The sequence below is a fragment of the Euphorbia lathyris genome, chromosome 8, assembly GCF_963576675.1.
Source record: "Euphorbia lathyris chromosome 8, ddEupLath1.1, whole genome shotgun sequence".
NCBI lineage: Eukaryota > Viridiplantae > Streptophyta > Magnoliopsida > Malpighiales > Euphorbiaceae > Euphorbia > Euphorbia lathyris.
In genome coordinates, this window is record NC_088917.1 from 2,202,582 (window position 1) to 2,229,947 (window position 27,366).

At 40.4% G+C, this 27,366-nt stretch overlaps 1 protein-coding gene across 1 annotated transcript; it reads right to left on the reverse strand.

The window, feature by feature from the left end:
• Positions 1-19,837: 19,837 nt before the first annotated feature.
• On the reverse strand, positions 19,838-26,758 carry LOC136203819 (beta-amyrin 28-monooxygenase-like). Its single transcript, XM_065995059.1, has 3 exons — positions 25,795-26,758; positions 23,050-23,237; positions 19,838-20,140 (listed from the first exon to the last, which is right to left on the reverse strand). The coding sequence occupies exons 1-3, from the start codon at positions 26,756-26,758 to the stop codon at positions 19,838-19,840; spliced, it is 1,455 nt and encodes a 484-aa protein (XP_065851131.1).
• Positions 26,759-27,366: the final 608 nt, after the last annotated feature.

A 27,366-nucleotide genomic window follows, 5' to 3' on the forward strand; every position in this document is an offset into this window, starting at 1 on the left:
GTAAGAGGAACATCCACCGGCAGCCGATTCAAAGGCAAGGACGGAAAGAATCGAGAATGACGCCCGAACACGCAGTGCAAAAGTCAGGTATTCTTCCTCCTACTCTTTACGTGTCTTTTACTTTTATATGTTTTACATTGCATGTGTTGCGTTAGCAAAAAACGTTTTCAAAACACACACATCACTGTCAAAATAGAAAAGTAGGGGCAACTGTAGACACCGAGTTGGAGGACCTGTGACGACAACCTGTAAACAAGATAGTTGAAGCGGTTGATTCCGGAAGTTCTAAAACGCATAAAATATGTAATAAGAAGGGAAGAGTTAATGGAGCCGCGGTCGTCAAGAGGACGGCTCGCGAGTGCTCAACGACATCGTGCGAGCGCTTAGCGACAGCTGATGCGTGTTCAAACGTCAGTTGGACGCACGTTCGGCAGCGCAAGGCGCACGCTCGACGGCCGTTGGGCACGCAAGCCCAGCATCGCGGAACACGCGACCGACGGCGTAGGGCGCACGCCCGATGGCTGCCGGGCGTGCGTGCGCGGCGGCCTCCGGACGAGCGCCCAACAGCGTCGGGCGGACGCCCGACGATCGGTGGACAAACGCCCGACGTCCGTTGGGCGCACGCCCAATGACGTTGGGCGGACGCCCGACGTTCGTTGGGCGAACGCCCAACGGTCGTTTGGCGAACGCCCAACGGTCGTGGGGCGAACGCCCAACGGTCGTGGGGCGAACGCCCAACGGTCGTGGGGCGAACGCCCAACGGTCGTTGGGCGTACGCCCAACGATCGTTGGGCGGCCGCCCAACCCCCTTTGGGCGACGCCCAATTTTACTTGGGCGTCGCCCAAAGTTGACGGGTGTTAGACGAGGTGCCGCGGCCTAATCTCCCGGGCGGACCGGGGGGTGGACAACCTCATGGCGACGTAAGCGGTGATTGGCGCCGAAACCAACCAATCATGGAATCAAGCTGCTCGGTAGGACCGGAGCTCGGAGATATGGAAGAGTCGCCACCCACGAATGGGAAAATGAACACCGATCCCTTGCGGGAGACCGGTGTGGGTTCGGGAAACCTAGGTACAATCTCTTTCCATAGTGAGCCAATAGAAGCCTTGTCTGATGATTTTCTTAGCTAACACTACTCCTCCCATATGGGCCCCACAAATTCCCGAGTGTACAGATTCCTTCGCTTCGCGGGCTTCTCCCGCATCCAAACATCTTAGCTGTAACCCATCGATGTGCCTTTTGTAAAGCAAATCGTTGTGGATGACGAACTGCTGAGCCAATCTTCTAATCACAGCTTGATCCCTAGGTTCTGACTCTGCCGGATATGTTCCACTTTTCATGAAGTTCACGATGTCGAAATACCATGGCTTTTCATCTGCCCCTAACAGCATTATGTCTTCGTAGCATGGTTTGTGAGATCTCCTCAATACCAACGGTTTCGAGGCGAGGTTCCGGGGATTGTCCCAAACTGACACCAAAGTGGCCAAAGCATCCGCTGCCTGGTTCTGTGCTCGAGGGATATGATGAAAAAGACATTCCTTGAATCTTTGTGCCAACCCATCTAGTTGGTCTAGGTATGGACGTAGCCTTTCTTCCCTTACTTCCCAGTTTCCTTGTGCTTGTTCGATGATCAGCTTTGAATCACCCCAAATTTCGACATACGATGCTCCCAGTGCTGCTGATGACTCTAAACCATAAATGCACGCTTCATATTCGGCCATATTATTGGTGAGAGGGAAGGATAACTTTTTGGCCATCGGGATCCTTTTTCCTTCCGGTGAAATAAGTAGTACTCCAACTCCGGCTCCATTCAAATTAACTGCTCCGTCGAAGAACATTTTCCAGGGTATGACTTCTATTGCGTTCAAGTGTTCATCGGGGAAATCATAGCTTATCTCTTCCTCTTCTGCATTCAGGGGTTGGTTGGCCAGAAACTCTGCCACGGCCCTCCCTTTGACAACCTTCTTCGTTACATATTCAATGTCAAACTCGGATAAAAGCAGTAACCATCGGGCTAACTTCCCTGTCAAAGACGGAGTTCGGTACAGATACTTCACGGGGTCCATCCGAGAAATAATGATTACTTTATATGATTGAAAATAATGTCGTAGTTTCTTCGTTAGCCATACTACCGCCACACACGTCTTTTCGATCATATTGTACTTGAGCTCGTACTCCAGGAACTTCTTACTCAGATAATACACCGCGTGCTCCACACCGGTGTCTCCCTCTTGGGCCAGCATTGCCCCAATAGATCGCTCCTCAATCGCTACGTAGAGGAGAAGCGGTTTTCCTAGTTTAGGCGGTCTCAGCACTGGCGGATTAGACAAATAGTTCCGGACGCTCTCCAAAGCTTGCTGACACTTATCATTCCAGATTGTGGGTTGGTCTTTCCTTAACAACTTAAAGATTGGCTCGCAGATTGCGGTGAGTCTTGCTATGAACCGACTGATATACTGAACCTGCCCCAGAAACCCTCTCACTTCTTTCTCATTCTTTGGTGTCGGCATTTCCTGTATAGCCTTCACTTTATCGGGATCTACTTCGATTCCTTTATTTCCGATTACGTAGCCTAAGATTTTCCCCGATGAAATGCCGAAAAAGCACTTCTTCGGATTTAACCTTAGTTTGAATTCCGCAATTCGGGCCAAAAACTTCTCAAGTGCAACAAAATGCCCCTCTCTTGTCTCTGACTTGACCATCATGTCATCCACATAAACTTCTACCTCCTTGTGTATCATATCATGGAACAATGCTGTGGCCATTCGCTGGTAAGTTGCCCCGAAATTTTTCAAACCAAACGGCATCACTCTGTAACAATATGTCCCCCACTCAGTTGTGAACGAGGTTTTTGCTTTGTGTTTTTCGGCCATCTGAACTTGCATGTAGCCCATGAAACCGTCCACATTCGTGTGTAAGACGCTTGAAGCTGCACTGTCGATCAACACGTCGATATGAGGTAATGCGAATTCATCCTTGGGGCATGCCTTGTTAAGGTCTCGATAATCGACGCACATTCTCACTTTGACGTCTTTCTTTGCGATGGGCACCACATTTGCGACCCATGGGGGATAGTCGATTACTTCGATGAACCCTGCTTCTAACTGCTTCTTCACTTCTTCTCTGATCTTATCTGCCCATTCCGGTCTCATGCGTCGGAGCTTCTGCTTTACGGGCCTCGCCTCGGGATATGTTGGAATACGGTGAGTTACGATTGATTGATCAATTCCAGGCATGTCTTCGTATGTCCAAGCAAACACTATTTCGTATTTTTTAATTATTCTCTCGAATTCTTTCCTCTCTTCAATAGTTAATTCTTGAGCAATTTGTATAAGTTTAGGATTTCCATCCGTACCAAGATTGAAAGTTGACATTTCTATTGCATTGATTTCAAAATGTAGGCATGTTATATGAATGAGAATGCATGGTATGATCACGATCAACATCAAGCAAGTAAGCAAAATCAGAATTCATTTCATTGATAGTATTGGCGATTACATCATCTGATTCAAACAAAGCAGTAATACAATTTTCATCATCAAGGTTCTCGGGTTTCTCATATGCTTTGGAGGTACTGGGTTCATTCGTTGCTCCTGCAGTTGCTTCAATGGTGATGACTTGCTCCTCGGCATTCAAGTCTAACATCATAATCTCCTCGACAAAGCAGCTCGCCTTTCCTTTGCCCCAGTCGGTCACATCATTGAAAATTTCAAACCCTGGCAGAATCTTCCCTTCGGTGCTAGTCCACGACTCAGGGGTCCCTGAATAAACCTTTCCATGCCCCTCATTCACGAAATACTTCTTTAGGCCCACTTTTCCTTCGCTACTTACGTTGGACGGACCTCCTTGCTCATATCCCAAACCCCTCCGGGTTTTCTGACTCTTAAAGTCCGGAAATTCTGGCAACCCCTGATGGTGTGCTCCTAAGCCCATTCCTGGGATGAAACCTCCCTTCATCATCTTCACCACATCGGTGGTCATGCTAGACTCGTAGATCCCAGAAACTTGGAATCCGGAGAAAAGCTGAGGCTCGATCCCCAATGCCGCCACTGAGCTCAATTTTTCTGCTCTGATTGTCACTATCTCTTCCCTGAAGGGAAACTTGATCATTTGATGGAGCGTGGAGGGCACACCTCCCAACTTGTGGAACCATGGGCGTGCCAACAATACACCGAAGGTTACCGGGATATCCAGCACTGTGAACTCAGTTTCTTCTTCATGCGGCCCCACTTTCAACTTGGCGTTAAAGACTCCTTCAATATGCCTACGACTATCATCATAAGCCCTAATCACAGTTTTCGAGGCCGTCAAGTCTCCTCTTTCCACTCCCAGTTTAGACAAGAGTTTCAACGGGCAAACATTAATAGCCGATCCATCATCGACCATCACACAGCTAGTCTTCTTCCCGTTAATCTCAGCTCGGATATACAAAGGCTTGTTGTGAGCTTTTCCCTCCTCTGGGAGATCCTCGTCAGTAAACGTGATCTCGGTTTTCTTTCGAGCCATAATTGCCCCTACTAGCGCTGCCGGTTCAGTATCGGTAGAAATGACCAAACTCTGCAGCTCTTTCATCAGGTTCTCACGATGATACTTAGAATGGCATAAAAATTCCCACACCGTGGATTTAGCTTGTGTCTTCTTCAACTGCTCGAGAACTTGGTCGTCGGGCTTAGGAGCCGACCCTTCCCTTATCTCAGTCTCTACCATAGGTGCCTTTCCTTCGGCCACTCGACCTGATCTTGTCATGACGGCAATTTCCGGCTCATCATCCCTATTCGTCCCAAATGTTAATAGATTAGCATCTTCCTCATCCGAAGAGCTCTCCCAAATGTCTACAATCATTAAATCCATAACATGAGGAACATTCGGATTCAAATAAAAAGGATCCGCCGATCCATACAATGCCCATCCTATCAGATCATCATAATCTCGGAGGGACACTCTACTCATCCTTCTAGCTGCTAACGGAATAGCTCCTCTCTGTATGCACATAAGCTGCACCTTATCGCTCATTGTTTCGTGACACTGCTCATAACGGTGCCTCCACCTTCTAGCATAATCTACAAATGGTTCCTCGGGGAATTGCCTGATCCTATCCAGATCCTCCAGGGATCCCGTCCATGGAACATACATCTCATATCTTGCCACAAAGGCCCTCCTAAGCGGTACCCAATGACCCATTTCCTCCTCTGATAGGCCCTGGTGCCACAACAAGGCCTCTCCCATTAAAGCTTCCGGGAAATGTTCATGTAATTCACATTGCGGGAATCCGGCGTCATACATATGGTTGCGAAATAACCTCGCATGCTCAATAGGATCCTGGTATCCACCATACCTAGGCATTGCTAATACCGCATCGGGTGTTTGATAGGAGGGGGAATCCGGGGTTTGCTCTGCCAGCATCCATACCGTATACTCTTTGATAAACCTCTTCGTCATTGCCGCCCAATCGGTCTTAACATACATTGGAAGTGACATATACCACATTAACGGCTCACCCATCAGCGAATTACAGAACAAGCTGGTGATCTCTTCTTCCTTAAAACCCAAAGGCGCCATGGCCGATAAGTAAAAGTGAAGGTGTTCCATAGGATCTTTGTTGCCATTATACTTGCTAACCCTCGGTAACGGACGCTTGATAGGTCCAATCTGCATTGCGAAGCGCTCTGCGGTCCTATCCTCGGCTCTTTGGTACTTTTCTAAGAATAAATCTGATAATTGATCCCAATCATGCTTGCAAGAGTCGGGTAATGAGTGGAACCACCCCAAAGGCTCGCCTACCAGCGAATGGTGAAACCACTGAGCAATCTCGTCCACCCCGAAGGATTCAACAAACATGTCGCGCATATATTCACGCAAGTGCACCTCGGGATTACCTCCACCACTAAACAGACCCAAATTAGGCACAATAGTTCGAGACGACCCTTCTCCGGTCTCTTCGGCACTATCTTCATCATACGTAGCCCCACGGTCCAACCCTTCATTCATCAGTTCATCCTCCTGTTCCTCGCCAAGGAAGGACACATATATACTATTTCCTACATTGCTCTTTTCGTCGGAGTCCAACAACTCCTCTACATTCTCCTCGAAGGATTCCATCACTACACCTTCTGCCAGACCAACTCCGATCATGCTCACCCTATGATTAGGCAATGGATTATGCCTAACGAAAGGGTTCGCTGACGAAGGATCAGCTATCTTCTTCTCCTCGATTAAATCTTGGATTTCGTGTTTCAGCCTCTCGCAATTCTCAATTGTATGCCCATAATTGCTATGGAATTCACAATACCCTCTAGCCTGTATCTGCGGAGTAGGTGGAGCTTTGTTATATGGGGTAAGGGCTTTCAACAATCCCTTTTTCTGCAAACGTTCGAAAACTTTTGCGTAGGTTTGATCAAACTTGGCGAACCGCCTCTTTTCAATAGCATTTAGATCAAACACTTTCACTGCTGCGGATTCCGTACTCGCACTTGGCCCTCCGGCACTATATCCAGACTTGGTCCATTTGGTATAAGCTTTCTTTGGTTCTCCATCCCCCTCAACTGTCAAGGCACAACTGTACATCTGGTTAAAATCGGTAAAAGGCATATACCGCAGCTCATTCTTGATATACGGCAACGTGTTGCCGACTACCATTCGGATCTGATCCTGCTCAAGCGGCTTCTGCTTCATAACCGTGGCCTTGGCCCTCCGTCTTTTTAAAAAATCGGAGAAAGATTCCCCAGTCTGCTGCTTAGTGCTCTCAAGCTCCTTCAAAGTGACCTCAAGCATGGTGTTAAAGCTATACTGAGCGATGAATGACTTCGCTAATTCCTTCCAATCCCTCTTTGTTACCATCGGTAATGCATGAAACCATGTGAGGGCAGCCCCCTCTAAGTAAGTGTTGAACAGCCCCAGGACTTGATCCTCAGTCAGGATCGTGTGCTTCATCACAGCAACATACTGATTCATGTGAGCGGTGGGATCTCCAGTTCCATCGAACTTCTTCATGTCAGGGAGCCGGAATTTCAAAGGCAAAGCCGTTGCCGATAAACAATTCTTCAAATTATAAAAGTCCTGACTCCCGGAACTTCCTCCACGTAGATCCTGCACCTCCTAAGTGATGTGTTGCTTCCACTCCTCTTCCTTAGCTTTCTCCTTCTCAAGCTGCTTTCGGATATAATCCTGATAATCATCCTCGTTCCCAAAGCGAGGGCCATCGTTCACCTCATTCTCAGCGTGCTTGCTGCCACTCTTGTCATCCTTCATGGCCAACTTAGCTATCTGGGCTGCTATTATTGCTAACTGCTCATTAATGTTGTTCACAGAGTTTTCCAATCCGGCCACTTTTTCGTCGGTCGCAGACATACTGACAGAAGAAGGAGTATACCCGGATGAAGATGAATCAGAAGCCACAATTGCTGATTCGGGACTGTCAATCTGTAGCTGATCAAACTGTCTAACTAGCCGACTGCTCTCTCGGTACCACAATCGCTTAATGATGACGTCTGCGCGAACGGTATCCATTAGTATGTATGCATGATTTTATATGCATGATTCGTGGTGTGTGCGTTTATTATTTACGGATATATAAGATAAGAAGAACAAACGTTAGTCTAATTACACGTATCACAACATCTCTCTTCCACCCTTATTCCTCCACACACTCGATGGTCCAAGTCTCTTTCCTAGGATTTTGGTTTGGGGCTCACATTGCGGTCCAGGGGACGCGTGATGCCGTCGATTATTGCGGAAAAAGTAAATCATCCATCAAACAATACAGTTCGTTTTGACGTATCAACGTTCAGTGACTAAGAAATCGACCAAGTTGGATTGACCTTTCGGAATAACTCGTCTTTTGTCCTTTCGCGAGACGCATTAGTTCGGGTTTTGACTCCCTTTGAGCGCATCTCAGTTTTTAGACGTGGTACAAGTTATTCTTTTAGTCCAATTGTCCGTTATTTTCAATGACTCGTTCCCTTTTATTCGCGTGGGTTCGTGTCTTGATTTTTGGATTACAACGGGATCTTTTGGATCTATCGAGAGACGTAACCACGTGTTTATTTAGTGATGGGATCACTTTTGAATTTAGGGAACGGACGCATCGCGTAACGCGTTTGTTTTTAGCGTTAAGAATCCGTTTGCTCGTTTTAGCTACGTGAAAAGACGGCGAGTCTTATTTGAGCGCACGGTAATCTTTCGGATAATCACAATTTTTTATTCCTTCCAATCTACGGGATATATCACCTTAGCGTGGTTATAGAAAATCAACGTTTCGTTGAATCGCATGCTTATTCGAAGCATGGATATTACCGTTCTTTTTCATTTAGGCACGAGTTTAAGCAAACGTGCATATCGGGCCATATTTCTTGTAGTTTTGGTAACGGTCGAAATGATCGAGCCATTAGTCAAATCCACAGTCTCGTCCATATGGTGCGATAATGCGGTTTAGCTTAATTCGGCTTCGTGATTTTAAACGGCGTATATACCAGTTCGAGGCACGTATTTAACGGCATTGGTTTATTTTCTTTAACTACTCTCGGGATTGACATATATCGTAGATAAAGAATGGTTTTGGTCGTTTGTTTATTTTTGCCTTTTCTTTTATTTTCTTAGTCACCTTTGCGGACACGTCCATTTCTCTTAAGAACGACACACGGCATAACGTAAGAGCTCGTCTTTTATTCGGAAGGGACGGGCCATGTTTGCGAAACTCTTTACGTTACAACGGGGTCATTCGAAACAGAAATGTTCTTCGTTTTCGTTTCGTCATAATTTCGTTTTATCCCAACCTATTTAAAGAATGTGAATAACGGCTACTCGTTAATATAGTCTTTTGAATCGAGATATAACTATCCTGAATACCAAATCGATCCGCACTAATACGTGCTTACGTCATAACGTATTTCCTGAACATGTGCCTTCTTCGGGACACGGAAAGGGACCAGACGGGTCGCACAAGTTCATTCATACGAGATGACTAAGTCGTCTTTAGTTCGAATTGTTTCAATATTTGGGGTAGTTTATATATCGGTTTAAGAGTATATATTAACGTATCGTTTCATTTTCTTTACATATTTTAGGATTAGACACGTATCATGGCAATTTGAAAACACGAACTGATCCATTTATCACATCAAAAATAGTAACAGGTAATCCTATGGCAACTTCTAAGGCTACTATATGCTGACACGGCTGATCGCGGGACCTCACAGGACCGTACAAATTCGCCCCTAACGAATGGATGGGGACCCTTTGGCGCCTTACTGTAAGGGGGAACTTACACTAGCCTCTTTCGAGCGACGAATGGACTCTCGCTAGAGGTTTCACGGAAATTACCCAAAAGGTTTGCAATAATGCTTATGAATGCATACGAAAAGAAATAATACGATCCGTCCCCGTTAAGGGCTTAATACACGCCTTCCGGAATCAAATTTCTCGCTTCCCCAGCAGAGTCGCCACTTGTTAGACGAGGTGCCGCGGCCTAATCTCCCGGGCGGACCGGGGGGTGGACAACCTCATGGCGACGTAAGCGGTGATTGGCACCGAAAGCAACCAATCGTGGAATCAAACTGCTCGGCAGGACCGGAGCTCGGAGATATGGAAGAGTCGCCACCCACGAATGGAAAAATGAACACCGATCCCTTACGGGAGACCAGTGTGGGTTCGGGAAACTTAGGTACGAGCCGAGAAGGCTAGCTCCTTTCCGGAGAAAGGCTACTAGGCACCCCGACATCGCCCGGTTATGAACCACCGGCCTCCTACTCAGCATGTTAGGCGATAACGGACTAATCGTATATTTCTTTAAGTTTAAAATTCATTTGAAACCTTTTCTTTCTCGTTTTGGAAACCGTTTTGAGCATATATTATTGAAAAGCCACTTTAGTAAAGAATCACCCATTTACATCAGTTCAATATAAAAGAGAGGGAGGAAGGAAGAAGTGGTTTATTTACAACGTGATTTACATGTTGTGTTGCGAGTTAATTCTAACTTATTTCTCCAAAACGAGTTTATTTACATGGTTCGCACCTCAATCGCCATTGGAACGATTTAGGTGCGTTTTAAAACCCCGTTTGATGAAGTTCACCCGAATCGCCGTTGGAACGACTCGAGTGTTTGAAAACATTGAGATACAAACCTTTAATAAGAAAACGTGGTTAAACATACAAGTCAATTTTATTTTGTACAAATCCTTTAAGAAAACGATTCAAAACTTCATTATTTACAATGAAAACGATTTTAATTACAAGGTTCGCTTAATCCGTCGTTGGAACGGACTAAGGTTTTAAAACGTGGTATTTTAAGAAACGATTTGAAATGTCGAGAAAACACTATTTATTTACATTAGGAACCTCTAAAAAATCACTAGTTCAAATAATTAAATAGAAAACTCTTTTTGTGATTTATTTTCCCCTTTTTCCTTAATGGATTCTCTACTTGTTATAATTACAACAATAAACACATTAAATCAAAATCCACTCCCAAATAAAGCCCATTTGAAATATGGACTCCTAAATGCCCAAAGAATAAAGAAAATAATATATATATATATATATATATATATTGACCCAAAAAAGGGAAACATGAAATAAGGATAAATGAAAAGATACTATATAATACATATATAAGGAATAATAATGAAAATACTAAGTATAATACATGTTTACTTTAAATATGTGAAAATAATGAATAAAACCCCTAAATAAGAAATTATTATATATCCCCAAAATAGTTTCAACTAATAATAACTAATATAGCCTAAATGGTCCAAAACTATATATATACATACATAATGTAACTTAAATATCAAAATAATACTCATTTATCCACAAAATGTCTACTAATTAATCACCCCAAAAACACCCAAGTGAATATCATTTTAAAATAAAATCCATTATCATCTAAATGAAGGAAAAAGAAAAAGATATATACATACTTATATTAGATTAAATTGATGAAAAATAGTATATAAACATTCTAAATAATTACATGTACCAAATATCCAAAAATAGTTTGAAAATATATATTACATAACTATACATATATATATAAAGGATCAAAAGCTTAAAAGTTAAGAAAGAGGGACCAAAACAGCATTTTTTACATTCCATCAGATTTACCGATGGAAAATCCGTCGGTAAACAGCAATTAGTAACAGAAACGGAAAATTACAGCAGCACTCCAATTGTTTCCAGATTTATTCAAAGGCTTTAAATTAAGTCTAATTCAATCGTTTTGGATTTCCGAACTACCAAAAATGGATCATAGTCAATAACGGAAGTTCCTAAAACGACGTTTTTATTTTAATACATTATTTGGAAATTCCTTTAAATTAAAACTTATAATTACAACGTTTTTAATACCCGAACTACCTTTTTATCGGATCACGGTTCGTATTGGGATATCAAAACGAGGTTTTTTATTTTAAAGCAAAACCAAATTTTATTCAACACGAGACGAAAATTAAATAAATACGCCAAATTAAATAAAACGTGATAAAATAAATGAATAACTAAATAAATAAAAACTATAACATGAAAATAAATAAAGGAAAGGAATAAATTAAATAAAATAAAATGAGTCTAGTCCTCGGATAATACCTCAAGTTCGGTATCTGACAGTCGAAGCCGATTGATTCCACGAGTCGTGATTTTCCGGTTTTTTAGTAAAAATTTAACTTTGGGAAAATTTGGATTTTTTTGGGAAAAAAAATATTTTCTCCAAAAAATTGACTTTCTCTCTCTAAAAATGTCTAGAGTGAGAAAGCTCCAAAAAATTCCTCCCCTCTCCTAATGCATGGGGATCCGTGCCCTTTTATAGGGAAACGGATCCCCGGAAGCTTGGGCGACGCCCGAGCAAAATCGGGCGTCGCCCAAGGTGGTTGGGCGGCCGCCCAACATTACGTTGGGCGAGTGATAGGGGTCAAAAACCCCTATCTTTGGGTACGGTTTTAGGACGGGTTTTAGCGTTATTTAGTTAATAAGCGAGCAATTCTCGCATTTAAATGCTTTTGTGTGAGTTAGTTAGAAATTGGAAACGTTTTATTTACTTTTCGTTGTTTAGGCTCGTTTTATGATCAATTTAGGCAAATACGGCCAAAATGGCATGCATATTATAATTCCGTTATCTTTTGCAGCTAATTGATCCGTCAAAAGTCGCACCAAACGAAGCGTTTGCTCAAATAAGCGATTGGCGGGTCAATTTAGCCCTTGGACTAATGTTGTTTGGAGTTTATGTGCGTGTGCAGGTTAAAACATGATCAATTTCAGGCAAAAATCGAGTCTCGGGGATCCCCGGTAGTCGCTCGGCGAATTGAGCATCGGCGCGCAGCCCGGGCGCTGCTCGGCGAGCAGCCCAGGCACTGCCCAGGCACCGCCCAGGCACTGCCCAGGCACCGCCCAAGCACTGCCCAGGCACCGCCCAGGCACTGCCCAGGCACTGCCCAGGCACTATGCCTGCTCGCCGAGCAGGCCGGCAGGCGCCTGCTCGCCGAGCAGGGCGCTGCTCGTCGCCAGCAGCTCTGCTCGCCGAGCAGCCTGCCCTGCTCGGCGAGCAGACCTGCAGGAATTGGTCAAAAAGACCAATTCCGCCCCCACGAAGCCACGATGGACCCCACGACTTCCTACATCAATGGGGACACGAAAATAGGTCAAAAAGAGAGCCGAGCCGCGTCTATAAATAGGGTTTTTCCAATGTAAATTAGACATCTTTCGTTTTTATAAATTATTTTAGCTTTCCCCTTGTAATTCCTCTTCATCTTCTCCATCTTTCTCAACCTCCATTGAAGCTCCTTCAAAGCTTTCTACCGAGGAATTACCAAGGTCCGTCCTTAAGATCAAGTCGCCGGCTGCAGAGTAAACAGGTTCCCTGAAAGGGATTTTTGTATCTCCTTTTATCTTTCCATGTTTGTACTCTTTGATACAGTTGCCGAACTTGACTTATTGTATCTTGTGACAATTATCTTCGCCTTTAATAACAATTTAGCTCTTGTTTTGTTCTATGATTATTTGTCCAATCTCTGTCTTACGCTTTATTCAATTGGTTTAACTCATTCAAAAGCCCCAAAATCTAGTAGGCACATATTGCGAGCTGAATCTGACCTAGTCAGAGCCTAGGAGATTGACGACCTCTTAGTTGATTAAGCGCCAATTTACTGAGCCTTAGACCTAGTTTCGGCCTTAGGGAATCACGCGCTAGGAACCTCAGGAGGGTAAGTAGGGTTAATCGCCTTGAATACAAGTGACTCAGATTAGGTTTTTATTCAATAGACTTGATAATCTATCTTGATTATTATCGTTCACACCATGTTCCTTCGAATAGTTTCATTAATGAAAGATCAATTAGGGGTAGAGTAACTTAGTTAGGCGTAGAATAACTTAGCTAGAATTAGATAACTTAGTTAGAATTAGATAACTTAGCTAGGATTAGCATAATTCAACCTAGGAGTAGATTAAGTAAACAAACCAAACTCAAAACCCCCTAAGCCTAGATAACATCCGAGACCGAGTAGCTTGATACTTGCAGAAATAAATCCTGTGGACGATAACCTGGACTTAAACCCAGAATTTTATTACTTGATAACGACGGGGTACACTTATCCCTTAGTGAGGTTTCGCGAGAAACCGCATCAAGTTTTTGGCGCCGTTGCCGGAGATTTATTTCTTCTGCAATATCGAACCAAAGGTCGATTTGTTAGTTTAGGCATTCCTTGTTATTATCCTTTGTTTATAATCGTTTATACTTTTCTTTTTGTGAATATTTGTTTTTAATTTTTATTGTTATTTCTAATGATTCTTCTTTTTTGAGAAAATGGCTAGAAACAATGGAAATAAGGAGTCTATTACGCATTTGCTTAACTTTCTATCTACTCACGAAGATCAAACTGACGATTTGTATGCCTCAATCAAAAATTTATGCATACAAAAAGGGATCCTAGTTGATTCAACCGCGGACGAATCAAATAAAGAACCCAATTTGGTAGGTCAGGTTGATAAGGTAATATCTCCTCCCATTAACAATGAAGAACTGATCCCTAATTATGAGAAACCAAAAGTTTCAATATTAATTGAGGAATCAGTTGAAATTGAGCCTCTAGAGAAGAATCCAAAGATAGAAGAGTTCAGTTTTGCTCCAAGTCCAGAAACTTTCATTCTCTTTGATCTACCTAGAGAATCAAAAAGGGAGCAAACTAAACGTTTTCATAATTTATTTAAATTTGATCATTTGTTTTCAATAAAAATCTTTGAAACTGATAATCCGTTTTGCAGGTACGGATTATTTATTCAGGAATTTGAATTCCTAACCCGAGTAGAAGCATACACCTAGGCGGGAATTCTATGTCGAGCTCACCGACTATAACGTAGCGCTTCTTGGGAGGCAACCCAAGTTTTAATAAAACTTTTCAGGTTTGTTTTATTTAGATTATACATTGATCTTTTAGTTTAGTCTTTTTAGTTTTCTTTTACGTTTTTTTTAAAAGTGTTCGTTTAAAAAAATATATAAATAAATTTTTTTTTTAGTTGTTTAGTTTTATTTTATTTTATTTTTATTTTTTTATTTTTAAGTTTTCAGGTTTAAAAAGAAAATATAAAAAAAAAATGGCCCCAGGAGGCCCAGCTCGGCGAGCAGGCCACTGCTCGCCGCGCGCTGGGCGCTGGCGCCCAGCCCGTCGCTGGGCGCTGGCGCCCAGCACGCCGCTGGGCACTGCGCCCAGCCTGCCGCTGGGCACTGCGCCCAGCCCGCTGCTCGGCCGAGATAAGCAACGGTTCGGGATTTTTTCCGAACGAAGCTGAAATAAATAAATAAATAATAATAATAAAAAAAATTTGCCACCGCAAATCGTCAAGCTTTTGGCGATTGCGATAAAATCCGTAAGTTTTCTTCTCCACCCTAACTTTTTGCACTTGTACTTTATGGTTTGTGATGCAATGTTGGAACTTATTGCACATTTTTTTTGTGAGGAGAAGGGGTAGACAAACTTACAAAAATTGTATAATTTTTAAATTTTTGTTGCGTCGTGTCTAGTTTAGTTTTGCGTTTTCCGGATTTTATTTAGGTTTTGCATGTTTAGGACCTACAACCGTGAACCTCCTTCGAATCTAAACTTCGTTATTTGTCTTTGAGGGCTGAGAACCGAATCTAAAATTGCATGACAACTAGTTTAGGCGTGGGACACAACTCTTGTATCTATAAAAGCATGAGCTACAGTTTGCATTTAGACCCTACTTTTGAAGAAATGCCAAAATCATTACTTAGGTAGATAACTTAAGAATTGAAGGCATGTGATATTAAACTTGAGTTTGGGGAAAACTAGTAAACACAAAATTGAAACCCAAAGAATTGTGAGCTGAATTTGAGCCTAAGAGCGAACATCAAAAAGCTCTTTTTCTTGACATTTTTGTGTGAATGCTTTGACTTGTGGAAGATTACAGATTTTGCACCTAATACTGTGTTGAACCTACATGCAATGATTTGAGATGATAAACGATGAATCAGCCTCATTAGAATTAACCCTTTTCTTTACCTTATTTTTTCTTTTTTCATCCACTCTAGGAAGCCCCTTTGAGCCTACATTTTTGTAGTTTGTAGATTTTTCTTTCGTTCCAACCCGTTTTTTTTTGCGAAACCTTCGTTTGGTTCGCTATTTAACCCAATTTCTTTTTCTTTACAAAGCTCAATTAGAGCCTTTGTTTTCTTCTAGCGCTTTATCTTTGTTTATGGAATTTCAGTAGCAAGCCAAAAGGCTAAGAAGTGAATGAGCATCACTATCCCAAAAAGAAAAACAGAAAAAGAAAAGGAAAAGAAAAGAGACGAACAAAAGGGAATAACTCCATTCCCCAGTTCTTAGAGAAATAAAAAACGTCTCAAAGAAAACATCCCAAAAAGAAAATAATAAGGGATGAATAAAAAGCTCAGTCACTTCATATTTGCTAAAGCCATTTAAATTTTGTTTTTGTAGCGCTAGAACTGATAACCCTTGTTGTACCTTTAACCCTCTAACCACATTACAACCCCAATTAGAGGCTGTTTTTTATATCATCGGAATCATATAGCATAGTAGAGGAACTCGGATGAACGTGCAAAATCAGCGTAATCCTAAGCAAGAACATAAGCCGAGAGTAAACACTTTAGCCACCAAAATTGTGTGAATGAGTGAACTACCTATGGTGAGGTGTTTTACTTAGCGATCCCCTTAAACTCGTTTAATTGAACATGTGTCCATGTGCTTAAAACTATGACCCATGATAATTGAATTGCGGCTTTTGGATATCGTGTCTCTACTTTGTATTTCCGAATGCATGTAATTACAGATGCTCGAAGTTGTGTCAAGCACCTAGTCAAACCGGGAGGTTTTCTAGCTTGCTTGTGATGGCGGGTTTAGTTTTTTTTTAGTTTACTTGGGGACAAGTAAAGTTTTAAGTGCGAGGAGGTTTGATAGGGGTCAAAAACCCCTATCTTTGGGTACGGTTTTAGGACGGGTTTTAGCGTTATTTAGTTAATAAGCGAGCAATTCTCGCATTTAAATGCTTTTGTGTGAGTTAGTTAGAAATTGGAAACGTTTTATTTACTTTTTGTTGTTTAGGCTCGTTTTATGATCAATTTAGGCAAATACGGCCAAAATGGCATGCATATTATAATTCCGTTATCTTTTGAAGCTAATTGATCCGTCAAAAGTCGCACCAAACGAAGCGTTTGCTCAAATAAGCGATTGGCGGGTCAATTTAGCCCTTGAACTAATGTTGTTTGGAGTTTATGTGCGTGTGCAGGTTAAAACATGATCAATTTCAGGCAAAAATCGAGTCTCGGGGACCCCCGGTAGTCGCTCGGCGAATTGAGCATCGGCGCGCAGCCCGGGCGCTGCTCGGCGAGCAGCCCAGGCACTGCCCAGGCACTGCCCAGGCACCGCCCAGGCACTGCCCAGGCACCGCTCAGGCACTGCCCAGGCACCGCCCAGGCACTGTGCCTGCTCGCCGAGTAGGCCGGCAGGCGCCTGCTCACCGAGCAGGGCGCTGCTCGTCGCGAGCAGCTCTGCTCGCCGAGCAGCCTGCCCTGCTCGGCGAGCAGACCTGCGAGAATTGGTCAAAAAGACCAATTCTTCCCCCACGAAGCCACGATGGACCCCACGACTTCCTACATCAATGGGGACACGAAAATAGGTCAAAAAGAGAGCCGAGCCGCGTCTATAAATAGGGTTTTCCAATGTAAATTAGACATCTTTCGTTTTTATAAATTATTTTAGCTTTCCCCTTGTAATTCCTCTTCATCTTCTCCATCTTCCTCAACCTCCATTGAAGCTCCTTCAAAGCTTTCTACCGAGGAATTACCAAGGTTCGTCCTTAAGATCAAGTCACTGGCTGCAGAGTAAACAGGTTCCCTGAAAGGGATTTTTGTATCTCCTTTTATCTTTCCATGTTTGTACTCTTTGATACAGTTGCCGAACTTGACTTATTGTATCTTGTGACAATTATCTTCGCCTTTAATAACAATTTAGCTCTTGTTTTGTTCTATGATTATTTGTCTAATCTCTGTCTTACGCTTTATTCAATTGGTTTAACTCATTCAAAAGCCCCAAAATCTAGTAGGCACATATTACGAGCTGAATCTGACCTAGTCAGAGCCTAGGAGATTGGCGACCTCTTAGTTGATTAAGCGCCAATTTACTGAGCCTTAGACCTAGTTTCGGCCTTAGGGAATCACGCGCTAGGAACCTCAGGAGGGTAAGTAGGGTTAATCGCCTTGAATACAAGTGACTCAGATTAGGTTTTTATTCAATAGACTTGATAATCTATCTTGATTATTATCGTTCACACCATGTTCCTTCGAATAGTTTCATTAATGAAAGATCAATTAGGGGTAGAGTAACTTAGTTAGGCGTAGAATAACTTAGCTAGAATTAGATAACTTAGTTAGAATTAGATAACTTAGCTAGGATTAGCATAATTCAACCTAGGAGTAGATTAAGTAAACAAACCAAACTCAAAACCCCCTAAGCCTAGATAACATCCGAGACCGAGCAGCTTGATACTTGCAGAAATAAATCCTGTGGACGATAACCTGGACTTAAACCCAGAATTTTATTACTTGATAACGACGGGGTACACTTATCCCTTAGTGAGGTTTCGCGAGAAACCGCATCAGCGAGCGCCCAACGCAAGGTTGGGCGGGCGTGCCCAACCGTCATTGGGCGCTCGCCCAACGTTCGTTGGGCGTTCGCCCGACGTGGTTGGGCGCTCGTCCAACGGCCACCGAGGCGTGCCTCGCGCCGTCGGGCGTGCACGCCCCGCGGCCGCCGAGCGCGCGTTCCGCGCCGCCGGGCGCCCGCACGTCGCGACCGCCGAACGCGCGCTCCGCGCTGCCGGACGCGCACGCCCAGCGGACGACGAGAGCGCGCACCGCGCCACCGGGCCCGAGCATTGCTCGGACGTCGAGCGCGTGCCACTCGTGGTTGGACGCGTGCGTCCGACGGACGCCGGGCGCACGCCCCGTGCCGTCGAGCGGGTGTCCGACCATCGTCGACCGCGCGCCGGATGCTGCTAAGCACCCGCGCCATGCCGCTAAGCATACAAGAGCCACCTTACCGGCAACAGCGACCCGTCGTAACTTTTCCTTCCTTATTATGTATTCTTTTTTTTTTTTTTTAAATTCCGGAATCAATCGCTTCAACCGTCTTGTTTCTAGGTTTTCGTCACATGTCCTCCGACTCGGTGTCTACAACGGGATCATTTGCCTATTTAAGGCACGGATCCCAAGGTGAAGAGAAGAGGATTTTTTGGAGCCTTTCTCACTCTAGACATTTTTAGAGAGAGAAAATGATTTTTTTTGAGAAAAATATTTTTTTTCTCAAAAATTCCGAATTTCCCAAAATTTAAAATTTTTACTAAAAAACACAAAAAATCGGAAAATCACGACTCGTAGAATCGATCGGCTTCGACTGTCAGATACCGAACTTGAGGTATTATCCGAGGACTAGACTCGTTTTTATTTTATTTAATTTATTTCTTTTCCTTCATTCGTTTTTATGTTATAATTTTATTTAGTTATTTATTTATTTATCACGTTTTATTTAATTCCTCGTATTTATTTAATTCCCGTCTCGTGTTAGATAAACGTTTGGTTTTGTTTTGAAGTAAAAACCTCGTTTTGATATCCTAATATGAACCGTGATCCGATTAAAAGGTAGTTCGGGTATTAAAAACGTTGTAATATGTACATGTAATCATTAATGAAATTATGAAACATTTTTTTATTTTGCGTAAACAAAGGTATTTGGTGAACGTAATAATATGTACATGTAATCATTAATGAAATATTTTTTTGTTTAGTATTTATAGGAATATAATTAAATTGTTAAAGAGGCCCTTATTTTTTTTATCTCGTATGGGGCCCATAAATTGTCAGGATCAATCCTGAATGAAACCGATCATGATTGTTCTTAATTTTCCCCAAATTCCGTTTGAGAAAAAAATCGAATAGTTGATAAAGAAATCGCAAGGGAAGACCAAAATTATAGGGTTACGCCATCAAGCAATTTCCTTTTTAATTTCTCTTTTCCGATGATGATTATCTGTTTGAGCTTATAATATACCATTAGAAAGATATCATGGCGTAGAATATATTGATAAGCTTCAAGTTATTCAAAACTCCATTAATCCATTAAATAAATAAATAAATCTCAACTTAACAACTAATACCAATGTAAAATTGTTATTTTTATCACTTTTTTGCAACAATAATGTTTTCGAGCTATCGTTTCATTTTTAACATTCATTTCCGTGTCCGTACAACATATAGTTAACAAATGATGACTTTCGTATGCATAAAAATATAAATTAGAAAATTAAACAACAAAAATGTACTTAGAGTTGGTTAGGGTAAAGCCGAACAGGGAGGCCTTTGGCGGGCCTTAAAACCGGAAGACCGATAACTTTTTCGTCGGGAAAAACTTTCTCCATCTTGAATTTGGTAACCACATTGTGCATTAAAACAAGTATTGAAATTCGGGCATACTCTTTTCCTGGGCACATATGAGCTCCTCCGCCGAACGGTACATATGAATATGGAACTATCGTTTTGTTTCCGTCGAACCTCGACGGGTCAAATTTCTCCGGTTCTGGGAAGTATTCTGCGCTTTTATGCGTCGCAAATGCATTCCAATGCACCTGCAAATTGCAATTTCATGTTTTCTTTAATTAGTGTCGTAAATGAGTTGAGTCGTTCATTAGCGGTTTGGTTCGGCTCAATAAAAGTTCGATTGTGTTCGGTTCGATATATAAACGAGTCGAGTTTAAGCACGGTGAAACTCAGCTTCAAAGCTCGATTTTAGATTCATGAAAAAGCTCGATTATAATATTTATGAAACCGCTCGTGAACAAGTTTGGTTCAACTAATTTTTTTATTAATAACATTTCTATAAATGGAGAAATGTTAAACAATGTAGTTTTGTGTTAAATAAATTTCAAATTAACATTTTTAATGAGCTATTTGCGAACGAAGTTAATAAACAGAATTAACGAGCTGTTTGCGAGCAAGTCATGAACAGAATATTGAGTTCGAGTTCGAGCTCGTCAATTTTCCTATGAGTTGAGCATGAATATTGGTGACCTCCCACTAAAGTGTACATACGGTAATTGTGATCGATCAACGCGAAGTCAACATGCCATGTCAGCAGTTTGACCCCTTTAAAAGTCAAAATTTGACCGGTCAACACAAAGTCTATGCGTCACGTCAGCAATTTTGACTTTTATGGAGGTCAAATTGCTGAAGTGGCACGTTAATTTCGTGTTGGCCGGTCATAATTACCGGCTATGCACTTTAGTGGGAGGTCATCAAAAGGTTGTACAGTTTTATGTACAAAATTGAAGGTTGTACACTAAAGTAGACATGTTCAAGAGCCCACTGGCCCGTCCAGCCCGTCCAAGCTCGTCCTTTATGGGTTGAGCTTGGACATATATAGCTTATGTTTGGCCCGGTCCGGTCCAGACCCGTTCAAGCCCGCACATCAAATGGGTTGGGCTTGGGATTTGCCTCAAAATCCCAAGCCCGGCCCAATCCGGCCCGCCTTTATATTATATATTACAGTTTTATTATTATTTTGTTGAAAAAATGTATTAGTTTAAAGTTTTAGTATATTAAAGTTTTTTAATTCAATGCATATAATACATATGCATATTCTTTTGAATTAGAAATATACTACTAGTTAGTATTTTAATTCATGTGTAGTGTTAATATTTTATAAAACATAAGTTAGCTGTTAATGAAACATGAATAAATATATTGTTATTATTTATTAAATTATGATTAAAATGTGTATGTTTTATAAATATGATCCATATTTAACTAACTTTCTACTCCTTATTTAATTAATTGATTGTTATTCTAAAACTAATCATAATTTAATTTTTTTATTTTTTAATATAAAATATATTAATTGGCGGGCTGGGTCGGGCTGGGTTTGGGAATTAGTTCCATTAATTTGGCCCAGCCCGATCCGAGCCCGATGCGAATATACTATGTAGACCTGTTCATGGGCTTGGACCGGGCCTAACCGGTCTTGTCACATAATTACTTTGTCCAAACCCGCACTATATTTACATTGGACGCGGGCCGGGATGGGCCAAGCTAAAAGAACTAATTCCCAAGCCCAACCCGGCCTGGCCCAACTAATATCTTTGTATTTTTTTAAAAAATTAAAATTAAACTAAAAACTTATACCATAAATATAAATAATAATACAATAAACTAAATTTTAGAGAATTATTTCAATAAAAATCAATTAACGCAATCCTAAATAAAAAAATACTTTTTTATAGTAATAAATAAAATAGTAACAAAAAATATGTACATGTTCACCAATTCTAAAAAATATATGGTTTGGAAATTTTTATGTTGAAGAAATTTAAAAATTTTATTTTTGGAATATAATATTAAACTATAAAAGTTATTAAATTAAAATTATTATTAAAATTCCGGACCGGTCTGGGCCGGGCCTGGGTTTTGAGACAAACCCCAAATCCAACCTACTCTATATACGGGCCTAAGCGGGCTTGGGCCGGACCGGGCCTATTACGAAACATATACGTCCAAGCCCAATCTTTGAAGAGCGGGCTTGGACGGGCTGGGCAGGCCTGTGGGCTTTTGAACAGGTCTAATATTATGGGTGGAGCTGGGTTTGGACAAACTAATTACATGTCAAGTCCGGTTAGGCCCGGCCCGAGCCCAGCCCGAGCCAATCCATAAACAAGTCTACACCAAAGTGTGTAAAACTGAAAGTTGTACACCAAAATGTGAAAAATGACTAAGGTTATACACCACGTACGTAATTTACCTTAAAAACTAACACCGTTAATCAAATTTTTTTAAATGCCTAAACATGTCCTTTTTGTATAAAAATCGCATTCAATAAGCACTTATCTACAAATTAACGAAACCACAATTTTTTTTAAGGGTTTAGGTGCAAAAATATTCCTAACATTTTGGGCCAGGAGCAATTTTGCCCCTAAAGTCTAAAATGGTGCAATTTTACCCCTAACGTTGGAAGCTAAGAGCAATTTTACCCCTAATGTTGATAAATTGGGTCAATTTGAGAAATAATTCATCAAATTGTCTTCCCGGTCATGAATCTTGTCATCTACACTTCACAGTGCGTCAGTTTATCAGTAACAAATCACAAACATACGTTGGGATGTGAAAATAAATAAAAAAATAAAATATATACTGTATTTTTGTACGAATTAGACAAAAAAAATTCAAAAAATTCACCGAATTTAGAAATATTAATCTGCAGTTCTATTATTAAATTATAAAAAACATGAAATCCTTTTTTTAGAACGAATTGTTATGCAATTGGTACAGAATAAGGAACAAAAGTATCTGTGTTTTATAATAGTGTCTGAAATTGTTCAATATATCAACGTTAGGGGTAAAATTGCTCTTGGCTTCCAACGTTAGGGGTAAAATTGCACCATTTTAGACGTTAAGGGTAAAATTGCTCCTGATCCAAAACGTTAGGGGTATTTTTACACCTTAACCCTTTTTTTTAATTAACCCACAAAAGAAATAGTGTAAGTACCTTCCAGCCTTTTGGTATAAGAAATCCACAGTAAGTGAAATTGATAATGACTTCTCTAAAAGCTCCATTAGCAGGTGGATGAAGTCTTAAAACTTCACTTGCTACATTCCATGAATACTTCATCTTTTGTATATCTTGCCAATTCAATGCCTCTTCTGGTTTTTTGCCTTCTGCAATCTCTTGTTGCTCTGTGTATTTTTAAAGGGATTAATTAACCAAAATAAAAGAATGACATAATTGATACATTTAATGTTAATTTATAAACGCATAATACTCATTTGACCCGTTAAACTATAACTTCGAAGTCAATTAGGACTAAAGTCATCAATTAGGTTATTCAACTAAAAAAAATCATCAATTGAGTACCCATCTTAAAATCAGAAACTGTGGCTATTTGACATGGATTATAATGATCTTTGTGCTATGTTGTACGGAAACTGAAACGGAAACTGAAACGGACACGGATACTGGAAACGTAATTTTTGAAAAACATAGGAAACAGAAACGTGTAAATATTAAAAATATAGGGGTATACTTATAAATATTAAAAATATAATAATACATTAAAAAACCAAGATTGAAGAATAAGAGGAAGAAAGTCCAAGCTTAATCGAGATTCTAAGAGACAAAGATTATAGGAGAAAGAAATATGAGTAAGTTCCTTAAATTGAATGATACAAGGAATGAATTATCTCTCAAACAGAAGTTTCAATTTTCCTAAACTTATATTGAATAGGAATTGCAAAATAGAAAGTTTGAATTTCTAGAATTTTAATCGAAGTAGGAAAAACCGTTTAAAAATTGAGAGACGTGTTTCATATTTTGGGTAATTACGGAAACGTGCTCGAAAACGTCTATGTGTTGGCTAATATGAGTTTGGGAAAGAGGGTCTAAAACTGTTCAACCGAATGATTTTCGATGAGGTCTCAATTGGTGGTTTTTGCTTAGGATGAAGACGTAATTGATGATTTTTGCTTAGTTTAGGGACTTAATTGATGATTTTTTATATAGTTTAAGATCCAAATTGACGTTAAAGCTTTAGTTTGAGGAGCCAAATGTGTTTTATGCTATTTATAAACTATTTCTCAATTTACGGTGGATTTGAAACTATTTCCGGTTTTGTGGTATGTTTAGTCTACATCAGCATCAGCAAGTCATATATGCATGCTCAATATTTCCACAAACATTTAAAGCTATGGCTGACCATGGATTTTGAAGATTTTTGAATTAATCCGAATATTCGAATAAAAATATCTATAATTGGATTGAATCCTTAACTTTTTCTTTACGATCGAACCGAGTTGTACTATTGACTTAAATTAGTATATTTCCGTAGATTTTCAAATTTCCACTATTGCCGAACAAATATTGGGAAATCTCGAACATGATTGAGTACCCGAATAAAAAATCAGAATCGGATTGAACTGTTTTTTTTTTTGTTGAATCAAATCAGATTGAACTGTTGATTTTTCTTTATGACCTGAACTCTCATTAGATATACTTCTGGATATTTTCAAATTCCCGAATTGAAATAATCGATCTTACCCCTAGTCAAAACAGTATGCATGTCTCTCTGCATAGTCTGCCTATTAGACGGACAAACTAGTGGTAAGTAGAGATGACAACTAGTAGGATATCCGTGGATAATGTCAATCTCATAGCCTTGCCTATTTATTTTTTTAATTACCCGTCACGTCCCATCCCATTACCATAACTGGTGTACTTTTTGAATCTCATACTCGTTCCATTTTGTTCATGGATACCCGCGTGTACTCTTACCCGTTAAGAATCAATACATAAAATAAATAAATTACAAATTTAACAAAACATAACTTTAATAAACATTCTAAATTCAAATTATTAAAAAAAAAAACCTAAAAGACACTAAAAACAAATAATTTATTTTCATACAATGATAATCCTTATTTTAATATATAGCGGGTAACAAGTAGCGCGTATCCGGAAGGGTAATCCCTTACCCATTACATGTAATTTTTTGGATCTCATATCTGTCCCAAACTCTTTTAAAGAGGGTTCAGGTAGTATCGGGTTTCGCAAGCACCCTTTACCCGGTATCATCCCAAATTAAAAAAACTCGATTCCTTTTCACTAGTCCGCGTGTCACAAGCGGACTGACGCATAGTATATTTGTTCATGAGCCGGGTCTAGCGAGATTTTATCTAAAAATACTCATCCCAGCCTCAGCCCAGCCCGATGTTAATTTAAACGGGCTCGGGCTCAAAAATCAAATCTCAAGCTCAGTCCATATAAACCACCTATATATATATATATATATATTACTAATAAAAAAATAAAATTTATACGTAAAAATAAATATTTATATATAAATTTATAAATTTATTAATTAATATTAATAGTCGGCTCTGGCTAGGTCGGCCTATACTGTTTTTATAAATCCCAAGCCCGCCCAAAATATAGACGGGTTTTAACATACCTGGGTCGGGGTGGGCCTAAGGACAAATTTTCTTATCCAAGCCCGGCCCAAGGGACACGGGCTTGGGAGGCTGGGCGGGTACCCGAGCCCGTGAACAGGTCTAACATAGAGACACAAATTGATTTAAATGTTTCAGAAAAGTGTTTAACACACCATTACAATTAACAATGTCAACTAAAAACACCGTAAAACCGGAAATAGTTTCAAATCCACCGTAAATACGTAATTACTTACGGATTGACCGCAAATATTTCAATATATTTCCCTAAAAAAATCATTAAAAAACGTACCTCTTAAAACAGCATCATAAACATCTGGCATCTCTGCTAGATACTTAAGAACAAAGGTCATTGCAGTGCTCACATTATCATAAGAAGCACTTATCAACGCCAAAATTCTCGTCGCCGTTTCCGATTCACCGACCGAATCTCCATTTTCGTCGCTAAAAATATCCATAATATGTCGAGACAACATCCCTCGACACGTCGAATTTGTCGAATTCTCCACGGCATCACTCTTCCATTGCCGAATCATGCTCTCAAACACCTTTCGGAGCTTCTTCGCCGCCTTAATCGCTCGCCTAAAATTCGTCCCCGGAAGATCAATCGGCAACGAAAGAAGCCCCGCCGAAAAATCACCAAACGGCTTCTGAAGCTCCGAAATCACACCCTCGTCATCAATTCCCAATAACAATCGACAAGCCAAAGCAAACGTGAGATCTTTAGCAAAAGGATAAACCTCGACAACTTCATTCCCGGTCCACTTATTCTCCATATGTCGTCGCGTTTTTTCATCCACAACCTCAACGTATTTTCGTAGCGAATCGGGTTTGAGTACTGGCGTGACGAATTTTCTCATTTTCATCGCTGATTCGACTTTCGAAACGTTTTCCGTGTCGAAAAATTTATCGACTGAACTCGGCCACCAAGGCGTAACGATCTTATTTTCGTTAGAGAAGATGAATTTGTTGCCATCAGCGTCGCCAAAAAGCACCATAGGTTGTCCTAATAACGAAGTTTTAAAGAGTTTCCGATTGTGTTTTTTTCTTCTGTCGTTAATGAATTTCTCTGGTATACCTTCTTTCGTTGTTGCGAGGTATTCCAGTGTTTCGCCGATTATCGGCCAGCCCGTGCTGCCTGGTGGTGTCGGAGATTCTGTGATGTTTTGGCGACGTTTCGATTTGTGGATTACGAAGTAGAGAAGAAATGGAATTGATGAAATTAAAAGTGAAATTAAAACTGAATTGAATTCCATTTTGATTTTTTTTTAGGAAGAGAGAGAAGTTTGATGGATTTATAATTTCATTGTTCATCGGAGATAAGAACAAGGTAGAGGATTTATTTGAAAGAAGACAAGAAATAGAATTTGGGGAAAATTACAAAAATTTGTATTTTAATAATTCAATTTTTCATTTAAAAAATAATTCAATTTTTATTCCTTAACTGTTGTTCTATTTGGGGACTAAATTATTGAATAATTTAAATAATTGGGGACTAAACTGTTAAATAGAATAAAAATTAAGGACTCAATAATATATTAATAGAATACGATAACTAAACAGTATGTCAGGTAAAAATGTGAGAACTAATAAATTATTTACCCAATAGAGAAATATGGTATGTTTATTGGATAATACCCATAGCTCCTGACTGGTCCATGAACTTTAAAATCAAATAATGGAATTTGAACTTTACAATTTACTAACATAATGGATCAGGTAACGTTGACCATGTCAAAATGACGAATTATGATCTTAAAATTAAAAAAAAATCAAGAATTACCAATGATTAACAACTGTTTTTAATTTTCCAAATCGGAATTTTTTGGTGTTTCTCGTTCTAAACATTTATTTTCTCCCCTCT

What these genes read in the sequence shown, in the direction of transcription:
- LOC136203819 (XM_065995059.1), bottom strand. Translation starts at nt 26,758, where the DNA reads ATGGAATTCAATTCAGTTTTAATTTCACTTTTAATTTCATCAATTCCA. An exon ending in TTATGATGCTGTTTTAAGAG is followed by an intron (nt 23,238 to 25,794) that starts GTACGTTTTTTA and finishes AAAAATACACAG; the next exon opens with AGCAACAAGAGATTGCAGAA. An exon ending in TTATACCAAAAGGCTGGAAG is followed by an intron (nt 20,141 to 23,049) that starts GTACTTACACTA and finishes TGCAATTTGCAG; the next exon opens with GTGCATTGGAATGCATTTGC.